Source organism: Leptodactylus fuscus, chromosome 6 (genome assembly GCF_031893055.1).
Source record: "Leptodactylus fuscus isolate aLepFus1 chromosome 6, aLepFus1.hap2, whole genome shotgun sequence".
NCBI lineage: Eukaryota > Metazoa > Chordata > Amphibia > Anura > Leptodactylidae > Leptodactylus > Leptodactylus fuscus.
Genome location: NC_134270.1, coordinates 147,262,433 through 147,273,316, shown reverse-complemented (window position 1 = coordinate 147,273,316; position 10,884 = coordinate 147,262,433). Strand labels below are relative to the sequence as shown.

Sequence of the window (10,884 nt, the reverse complement as noted above, 5' to 3'; positions counted from 1 at the left end):
GACACTGTTCAATTGGAGCGGACAGGGTCAGATTGTGAAAGGACATGGGAACGGTACCTATCAATTTCCAGGAGGAATAACAGAGGAATGACAATGCTGATTTGTAAGAAAAAACGCTCCAGAATTGTTAATTTTGCTAATATTTCCTACACCAGACATGTCAGAAGAGGTGGCAGGTCCTCCTTAAAATATTAACACCACAATGAAAGGGAATTTTGCCCACATTTTTAAAGAGGATTTATATTTTAGCAATGTTCTCTATATTTTTAAAAAATTCTAAAAATCCTGCAGTCCCAACTCTACCTACTAAGGCAATTAATGATTAAGATTCTGCTTGATAATTCCAATTGAAGTGAATGGGGGATAGAAAAATGTTGCCTGGCCGATGTAGAATTGACAATTTCCATGGCAGAATTTGGTCAGGCAGGAAAATTCAGCTTAAGGGTGCGTTCACACGGAGTAACGTGCCGCGTGATGTGGCACGTATACGCCGTGTGAGATTTTGAGCGGCGTATACGCTCCCATTGATTTCAATGGGAGCCGGGATCGTATACGCGGCACTATTTTGCGACCGTGATTTTGCGGACGCAAAACGTTTTGTCAGGAACGTCCCTCCTCACAGTAGTGTCTATTGCGCCGTACTGTGAGAGGGGGTGTTCCTTATGATGACGCTTGAGGAGTACTGGTGTTGGAGGGGGCATGTGTCACCTCCAAGCGTCATTATAAGGAACACCCCCCTCTCACAGTACCGCGCAATAGACGCTACTGTGAAGAGAGACGTTCCTGAGAAAACGGAAAATTACCTATTTTTTTAAATCAAGTTTTATGTTGAACTATATATATATATATATATTTTTTATTTATTTTTTTTTAATTGTCAGGTTTTTTGGGTTTTTTTTTTTTTTTTTTTTTTTTAAACATTATCTGTTATCTATATTTAAATTTAAAAAATGTCTAAAAATCCTGCAGTTCTGACTCTGGCCACTAAACCAAATCATTATCAGCACACTGATGATCACAGCTATCATGTAGAAGTAGATAAGACACAGAATTCATCACTCACAATAGACGATTTCATAGATTAGAGGTCACAGACCAGGTCTAGAATAATCTCCTATAGAAGTTAGTAAGGTTTGCTCCAGACCATTGCATCTCTAGGAGTTATCAGACTAAAAGTCCCCCTAAAGCCTTGGAAATGGGGCACCAGTGCACTAGCGTGACCGACTCTCCATTCCCTTCTTTGTGGCTGCAGGGACTGATCTCTGCCTGCACCCACAGTTTGTGCCAGGTGACCTCTTCACATACGGCACGTCACAGCAGACAGGTGCCATTTATGTAGAGGTCACCACTGAGGGCTGCGATTGTCTGCAGCAGACACCAGGGACAAACAGGATAGCCTGTATACAGAAGACTGGAGCTGCTGCCACTGGCAATGGAGGCCCAGGGAGAGGCGAGTAAAGGATTTTTTTTTCTTATGCTCCTTGACCGGCAAAATGAAACAATAAAAGGTCGGACAAACCCTATAAGGACAATGAGAGGAATTTAATTGGCCAATCCCTTACCTTTCAATATGGTGTTCACATTTTGGGTGTTTTAGACCATTTGTGTACCACTAAATAGGTATCACATAGACAAAACCTCCGTGGAATCACAATTGACATGTACTGCTGTCTGCTTAAAACCCCCTCACCTCCTTATTTTCTGGTCTGTTATAATATATTTGGCACAAAGATTGGTAGTCACGTGGCTAGTAACATCACAGGTATTACTGGGATAAGCACTGGGCCATAATCACACCCCTCACTCACATTAGTTGCCACCCATTGCAATGGCTTTTTTCGGTACCTGGGGGTTTCTAGGCACATTATCGCACCTAGTGAGGTCATCAAAGAGTTAAGCTGCTCTCGACTCTGCTCGACACGAGACTTTACCTCAGGAGCCTCACAAACCCCATGATAGAAGTGAATGTGCTTGATAAAATGAAGCCTATGTAAAACCGGCACCAGATTCTTATTCCCGGTATCCGAATCCGTTCATCTCCTTTCCGTCATTTACAACTTAAAAAAATAAAAGGGCTTTCTGTTATACATACATATATATACCTAGAAATATATATATACCATGTGCCTAACGGAAGACGCTGAGTGGAATGGCACAGCCAAACACAATCCGGAGCTCAGACTATGTGGACATGAATATGCTCGGTGCGGAGAAGCCGTCCCACGAAACGGTGAGAGGTTTTGAACTCCATCCTCAGAGGAAGGCAGGCAGGCAGGTCTCCATGGGAGCTGAGGTCAGACGGAGAAATGTTGGCGAGAGTGGAGCCGATTTTCTCTCTTGTGGTCAGGCAGGAATGCAATGGCCTTACAAATTGTCCAGCTTGGCCCTTTTACTGGTTCGAGATAGATGCTGTGTGAAGGAAAGACACGGGATGAAGCGGAGCGCTGTACCTTTAAATATGGACTGTATGGTATGTAGAGACTTAGCCTAAATAGGACTTACAGGAATTTATTTATGGCCTGCCCTGGCCAACAGCCAGCCCCCACATGGATCAGCTGTTTGTGGAATATGTCCAAGTCCTAGTACTATACAGTGCACAGAGCTGAAAGCAAATACACTGTATAGTGGCTGGCACTGTAAGGGTGCATTCACACGGAGGAATTTGGTGTGGAATTTTCCATGCTGAAAAAAAAGCCTCCCATTGAGTTCAATGGGTTCATGGGTTCTGCTAGCTTTTTTTTTTCCACTAGCGGAAAATTCAATTGAAATCAATGGGAGGCTTTTTTTTCAGCGTAGAAAATTCCTCACCATTTTTCTCCGTGTGAATGGACCCTAACTGCAGCTCAACTCTCAATTGACTCGCAGTAACAATGCCCGGCTACTATACAAGGCGCTGAGACATCTTCTGGCTCTATCTACTGTATACGGACTGGACATACTCCAAGTACAGCTCTGTAACAGGGCCAGCGGTCGGTCCCCCCACCACTCAGATATTTATGGCTGATCCTACAATTCCTGGACAACCCCTTAATATTTTCTCCACTCAACCTCCGAACCGATACATCCAATGCCCTCATAAGGTTGGGTTCACATGTGCATGAGGTGTCCAGCAGGCACAGATCTGGCCAAAAAGTCCTGCAAGACCCGTTTTCTTTTCATCCAGCAATTTCTGCTAAAAATAACAAATATCTGACAGAACCCATTATGGTCAATTGGGATCCTTGAGCCCCATTCGTGTCTGATATTTTTGTAGTCCGTTTTTCCATTCTTCTCTTCCATCAACGTACAAGAAGAACAGAAACCTGATGCAGATGTGAACATAGTCTAAGCGTAATTGTTAGCTGTGCGCAGTTATCTACAGAGTCTGGTTTGGGCATATGTAAATGCTTCTCCTCTGACTCATGTGTCACCTATAGGTATTATACACCCTGTAGATCAATGGCTGACACCTTACATGGCATTGTATCTAGAGACGTCCTTCAGTAGGACAGCGCAGGGTCTGAGATGTGACGGGATGCTGATGCTTGGTTCACATCTGCGTTGGTATTCCATTCAGGGGAGTCTGCATGGGGACCCACTGAACGGAATACCGAACGTAACTGCAATTGGTGTGCAGTGAAAGCACACGGACCCCATAGACTATACTGGGGTCCGTGTGCTTGTCGCGCGCTGCCCGCATGAGTCATGTGGAGAGGAAAGTAGATTGTGAACTGCTTTCCAGTCCGCATGACCTCTGCGGAGATCTGGCGGCCAGCACACGGACCCCATTATAGTCTATGGAATCCGTGTGCTTTCACTGGCACACTGCTTGCAGTTGTATTCGGTATTCCATTTGGAGGGGTCCTCATGCGGACTCCCCCGGACGGAATACGAACGCTGATGTGAACGAGGCCTAAGACTCTATATGAACATATGATCATTCTGTGGCACTTCTGCACAAATACCACGCCAGCCATGAGTGCTAGTTTGGGTTATTAGCCCCACAGTCAGGATGGAATTTGCAAATGTAACAACAGAGCTGCACTATGGCAGTCTGAATTCAACCTTACCAGAACTACTGACATTCAGAATAAGTGCCAGTGACTGCTTACCGCTACCAGTGCTCTGCATACAGTATATTAAGCAGCACAGGGATTGCTGGGACATGTAGTCCAGTTCCAGTGCATGACACAATAGTGTACTTTACAGAAAAAAAAACAAAAATGAACGTTGATGAAAGTGACATAAGCCGTACCGTTCCCTGTTGATAAAAGTGTGGGGCCAGCTCCAGCAACCAAGCAGATTCGACTGCAGTGACATCCCGCATGTAGTACTTGCTGGTTTGGATCACTTCACTAAACAGCACCCTGGAGGGGAAAAACAGGACACGTATTATTTTTTTAATATTCTAATATACTGATGCCATGCAGATGTGTTCATTCTTACATTAGCCCAATGTTTCCTAAAACCAAGTTCAATTAAGTCATACTGTAATTCCCAGCACAACCACTAGGGGTGCTGCTGTGACAATTTGCAACATGACCCCAATCACTGTCATTATTTGAGAAAGTAGCAGCACAACACTACGATCTTTGGCTGTGGTGTACGAATGACAAGTAACACAAAAGTTATTCCGGACTGTGCTGCACAATGTATACATGGACGGACTCACCAGTTTGGAGGCTTCTCTGCATATAGAACCGATGTTGGGTGTATATGTAATTCATGACCGTCTCTTACTGTCCTTGGGAGAAAAAAAAACAAAAAATAAAATAAAATTGTCCAAAAGAACAGGTCAAGACAAGCTGACTAGTACTAGGATTAACACTGCACTATATGGGAATGACATAGCTCTACAAAAATATGGCGGCATAACATTTTGGTAATAGATCTGAGAAGAATGCATAAGAGCCCATGCACACGTCCAAGTGTCCTATTCTGCTCTGTGTTATTGGAACGGATGCAGAAGCCCCCATAGGGGTTACAGGACATTTTGTAGGACGGAGTATCGTACGGAAACCTCAAATGCTAGCGTGAACCTAGTATTGGACACAGCTGAGGAAATAACTAGACATTACACAAGATACATAAAAGAACTGAACAAACCCTTTAAAAGGTGTATTCTGATTTTGGGCATTTACTTTAAATATCTGACATATTTCCACCATAGAAATGTAAGGCTATACCCCATAAATAATGTATATGTTATTTTTATAGAAGATGTGTTTGGCTGTTTTTGGCTAATTTTTTGATATGGGTCAATGCAGTTGCAGAAACTCCACTGACATGTATGGGATATGAATATCATGCAGATTTAGGTGCAGAATTTGTGCAAAAATCAGTGAATTCTGACAATTGTGAAGATATCCAGTGGGCACCTTGTAAAATTATCTGCTATATGATGACAGATACGTCCCCTGTGTAATGAGATTTTAATGTCAACCATGCAGCATTCTTAAGATGGGCTGAATCATAAGTTAGTGTGTCTTTGCTGTGTTACACTATATTTTCCTATTGAAGCCGCTCATCTTGGTTGTGCCCACTCTCTAGTTACCTGTAGACTCCCGTAGAATGAAGCTTGGCAGCATTGGCAAAGAATCCAGCCACTATACAGCGTAAAATAGGATCCGGATCTCCTAGTGGGGCAGACAAAAAGGTGTCATTAAAGGGAGAAGAGTCTGATGACTTGGTGACACATTGCTGAGACCACCACCAATCACAAGTCTATCTACAAGTATCAGATCCCACTAATCTGAAGCTCAAAGTATTATCAGGATAGTTCATCATTATCAGATCGACTGGGCTCAGCCACACAGATTTGGCAACAGATCAAGTGTTCCAGGAAGGCTCCAGAACAGGAACCAGAAAGCTCAACCTGCTGCACAGCAGCCAACAGGGGTACGGCAGCTCTGCGCCAAAGTCACCTGACTATATACAGAGCTGTATAACTCTGACATCTTTGTCATACAGTGGATTAAGCGATCTGTTTCCAATCACGTGCCCCGTTTATGTTCTGGTACCAGAGGCTCCATAGAACAGCTGATCTTTGCAGGATCTACAGACTGTCATGTGAATCCCATGCCCACTTTGCGGTAAAAATCACAGCGTGGACACGCTGCAATTTCCAAAACCATTGCGGTTTTGGAAATTGAAGCATGTCAGTTATATCTACGGAAACGCCAGCAGCTTCCCAGTAGATATAATGGTAACAAAGTCCGTGGAGGAAAACTCAGTGAACTTTCTGTTTAAAGCGCTGCGGGAAGAACCGCGATGCGTGGGGTCTTAGCCTTAAAGACACTGAGCTGGTCACAAGAAACGCCTCCTGATCATGGATTGGTGTGCTAAGGGTAAGGCCGTATCCACCTCAAAATCCTGACCAGACAGCTCCCATTGAAATCAATAGGAGCCGCTCAGGTGTTTTTTTCAGGAGTCTGTCTGTTCCGGCTCCTGGAAAAAGAAGCGAGGTGCTCGTTATTCAGTATGATTCGCCTCGCGATTCGGCCTGAAGACACTCCCTCCACCCGACTCGGCCCATTCATTGGGCCTAATTCGAAGCGGAGTGCGGCTGGATGCCGGTGCAGTGCACCCATTTTTTGGTCTAGAACCTGAGGCGGAGGCCGCCTCAGGTTCCAGTCCAAAAAACCCCATGTGAACTTACCCTAACAACAGCACACCTTGCTTACATCCCACATCCTCTACAGCTTCTCACCTTCGCTGGAGATCTTGGGTACCTTGAACTTGCTGAGAAGTTTCTTGAGCTGCTCCCGCACAGTGACAGCTCTCATAAGACCCTTATAGTTGAGAAAGTGCTGCTGACACCACTGTGAGCTCTTGTTGAACTGCAAAAACAATAGAAAAAGAAAATTTGAAAAAAATGTAACATCTGATGAAATGATGAAGTCTGCACTCCCATAGGGAATACAAGACATGGTTAGGAGGATGGGATTCTATATTCAGAATGCAATGAAACAGATACAAACCTCTCACAAGGGATTGCGGATTTACTTGATATGAAAAATATTGGCTTCATGTGCACTAGTGGTGTAGAGATGTCAATAATACTTTGCCAACCAAACCCACTTACACACTCCATAGCCAGTCCTTCATGTGAATGGGTGGCACACAATAAAATAAGGTTATTACTGCTTTCTCCAGCAATAATAGCTAATTCCTGGCACCAAAATTGACCGTCCATGTGACGTAACATTCATCACTCATAAGGCCTCTTTTCAGTTCAGACCCATTCAAGTGAATGGGGTGGAGATGCAATACCAAGCACAGCCACTATATAACGTACAGCGCTGTATTTGGCGAGTGTGGAAAAGAACGCAGCTGCGGATAGGTGGGGGTGTCAGTTGTCGGACCCCATCAATCTGATGTTTATGACCAATCCAAGTAATCAATGTTTTAGTTCTGGAAACCCATTTAAAGTTACATCCCAATGACCTAATATACTGAAGTAAATACGCTGAACCCTACTGATAACAGGGGGTCTATGACTACATGCTAGTATAGGCACAAGATCCCTCACGCCATTGCTAACGGGCCTTAGCAGGTCACCTATGGGCTCCTATTTGCTGCTTACTTGATGTGCATACTATATATGTTAGGGCAACATATACTGTACCACGTGAAAATGAAATGGCCCAGAGGAAGGACATCATCCCTTACCTTAATAAAAGCCTCAAACACGTTTAACATGGTCAGGTGATCTCCTTCCTCCACCGCAAACTTTCGATGTTCTCTCGTCTGTGGGCAGAAATAGTAAAGAAGTTCAGGACTTCCGCTTATATACAAGCAGACCCTCAGATTAGTCTGAACAGGTATAAGGAACCCCCTTGTCAGGCCGCCATCAGGTGTAATTGGTTAAAGGGGCACCGATTCGTAAATAAGAAGATTTTGGGCTATTATGGGGGGTTGTAAGGGGATATGACAGACATGTTGATTTTCATACTGGGTATCATTCGTTGAACTTACCGCTTGCGCCTTCTGGTTTGGAGGGACAACAAAGACATTCTGAATTTGCATCATTGCCGCAATGCTTAAGATTTCAGCAGAACATCCAAAATTACCTGCATGATGAAAAAAAAAACATACAATATGGGTTTGTGATGATAACTAAAGCAATCTGTGTGTAAAGGTAATGTACAAAAGTGATAAATGTGCCACAAACAATGGGGTGGTATTTATTAAAGGGTTTTTTTGGACCCAAATCAAATTTTCATACTACGAATGTCATCTCCATGTGGTCAGACATAGTCTGATGCCCAGATCTCGCACAGATCATCTGTTGCAGCAGCGTCCGAGTACCAGAAGCTGATAGTGGACGGGTAGCATGGGCAGAACCACTATTATTCACCTAATAGGTGAAACGCTGCAGTTCACTAGAATCACCACTATGCAGTAGATGGCGCTGCTGAGCTGTACCTTTTATTTGAATTGGCCCATCCACTAGCAGGTGCAGCACCTGTCTAAATTCCCCACTGGTATCAGCTGCAGCGGTATTATTAAGAGGACCCAGCACAAGAGGTCCTTGTGCACCAGAAACCAAAACCTGCGCCAGTCATGGACGGAAACAGACAACGGACACCCACACTCTAGTTTTCCGGCATGAGTTATAGTAAGGGTGAATTCACACTGAGTAAACGCTAGCTTATTCTTAACGTAAAACACGTTCAGAATAAGCGGCGTCTAAAGCAGCTCCATTCATTTCTATGGGAGCGGGGATACGAGCGCTCCCCATAGAAATGAATGGGCTGCTTCTTTCACTCCGTGCAGTCCCATTGAAGTGAATGGGGAGTGCCGGCGTGTACGCTCCGGCATGAGCAGAGCTTGCCGTATACGCCGGCACTCCCCATTCACTTCAATGGGACTGCACGGAGTGAAAGAAGCAGCCCATTCATTTCTATGGGGAGCGCTCGTATCCCCGCTCCCATAGAAATGAATGGAGCTGCTTTAGACGCCGCTTATTCTGAACTTGTTTTACGTTCAGAATAAGCTAGCGTTTACTCAGTGTGAATGCACCCTAAATCTGTTAGGCCAAGGCGTCTGAATCCCAGGCATGACACGGTCTCGTCTACTTTTGCAAAAAAGGAACAAATGGGGTGCAGAATGATCAAAGCCATGCAAAAATGGTGGAAATGGCATTGTGCTGATATCCTCCTACTCCAAGCAAGAACAGCTTCATAGTAGTAAATGCAGTAAAGTCCACTACCATCCATCACGCTCAAACAATCCATATTTTGTCAGTATTTTTTTCAGATAGCCATAGACGCCCAACGAAAACTTACCAGACTCCAGCAGCATCTTGGCAAACATGGGGTTAAGCGGAAACTCTGCCATTCTTACTCCAAGGGGCTCGGTCAGACGACAGTGCTTATCCAAGCCTGTGGGAAGGGAAAAATACAAGATTATAAAGAAGAATTTTAATAATTATTCTAATAATGAAGCAAAAACAATAGACACAATGGACAGTCCTCAAACTGATTTGCAGCAAGCGTTATCCCCAGCGTAGACTTGTAGGGAAGAGGTTATCCTAAATAATTATCACAATGCTGCAAGGACTGTCTGTGGCCAAGCACAGCTCTATAGCAAATACAGACCACTGCCTACTTATTGTACCAAACTGCAGCCATTGCTGATAACCACAAAGATACAACCCTATAGGAATATAGAAGAAGTGAGAGGTTATGGCGCATACCCAGAGACTCATATCATATGGCACAAACAGTCCTCACCTCCTAGTGCATACAGCAGCTCCAGGGCTTGTACCATAGACTGTGCTGGGGGAGGCTGGCAAAAGAAAAGGAGGAGGTGGTCAACAGACTGTCACAAATAAAAACTCTAATATATAGAAAGGTACAGAAAGGGATCACTTCACCCCGACAACCTGTGTTATATGGAAGCTGTCTGATCACCTCAGCGCTTCCATATTAAAGGGCAAATAAAATAGGGCGTCCGAGACCCCAACAAACCACTAAGGTTACTGGAGGAAGTTTGTCCATACACATCATATGTATAATATAATAGCAGTATCAGATGATCATGTAATGTGTATGGGACTTCTTGTTCACTGCCAGCAGATGAAGGGGAAGAGGATAATGCCAGAATCCTTTGTTCTGGAGAAAAAAAAGCAGCTGTCAGAAGAATCCCCCTTCTTCCCATTAAGAACATATGTACCACATACAAGTGTATGGGGAATAAAGGCATAGCGGTCAGCAAAAGGTATGTGTATGGCCAAGCCTAAGTTAGGGCGGGTTCACACCAGCGCCCGGTCTCTGCTTTAGGCAATCCTGCCGGTTTCTGTCTTCTCCAAGAAACTGGACAGGGGACGGAAACCCGGTGGTCAGTTTTCAAACCATTCACTTGAATGGGTTTGCAAAGTGACCGCCTGTGAGCGTTTTGTGCCTGTCTGCGGCGAAATTTTTTTTTTTTTTTTAACCGGAAACAAAGTCCTACATATCCGACTTTGTGTCCAGTTAAAAAAAAAAAAAAAAGGTTTTGCCATGGACAGGCACAAAACACTCACAGGCGGTCACTTTGCAAACCCATTCGAGTGAATGAGTTTGAGAACTGACTGCCAGTGTCTCTGGGGAGAAGACAGAAACTGGCAGGATTGCCTAAAGCAGAGACCAGGTGCTGGTGTGAACCTGCCCTTAGTGTTAACAGCTAAACAGTTAAATACTACAACGCTAGTATTGTTGCTTTGTCCTCTGTTACTCTTGGTTGTCTAGTGAGGTTATTGGCCATAACGCTTTCTAGTAGTGTTTGAAGAGTTCCCTCCGTATACAACCCCAAAGACACATCTGTAAAAGACGTGTGGGCTTTGAAAACATTGTCAGTCCACATCTCTCCTACATATAGACTTGTTTCATGGATTCATAAGAACAAAACGCAGTGTGAAAT

General features: G+C 44.2%; 1 protein-coding gene across 1 annotated transcript in view; it reads right to left on the bottom strand.

The window, feature by feature from the left end:
- Positions 1 to 1,442: 1,442 nt before the first annotated feature.
- Positions 1,443 to 10,884, bottom strand: part of DHX35 (DEAH-box helicase 35) — a 28,386-nt gene continuing 18,944 nt past the window's right edge. The window contains exons 14-22 of the mRNA XM_075277548.1: positions 9,717 to 9,771; positions 9,270 to 9,365; positions 7,957 to 8,051; positions 7,651 to 7,728; positions 6,689 to 6,818; positions 5,534 to 5,615; positions 4,652 to 4,723; positions 4,235 to 4,346; positions 1,443 to 2,409 (exon numbers count right to left, since the gene is read on the bottom strand). Coding sequence (XP_075133649.1) covers positions 2,365 to 2,409; positions 4,235 to 4,346; positions 4,652 to 4,723; positions 5,534 to 5,615; positions 6,689 to 6,818; positions 7,651 to 7,728; positions 7,957 to 8,051; positions 9,270 to 9,365; positions 9,717 to 9,771 — 765 coding nt within the window. The 3' untranslated portion in view covers positions 1,443 to 2,364. The remainder of the gene's footprint in view (positions 2,410 to 4,234; positions 4,347 to 4,651; positions 4,724 to 5,533; positions 5,616 to 6,688; positions 6,819 to 7,650; positions 7,729 to 7,956; positions 8,052 to 9,269; positions 9,366 to 9,716; positions 9,772 to 10,884) is intronic.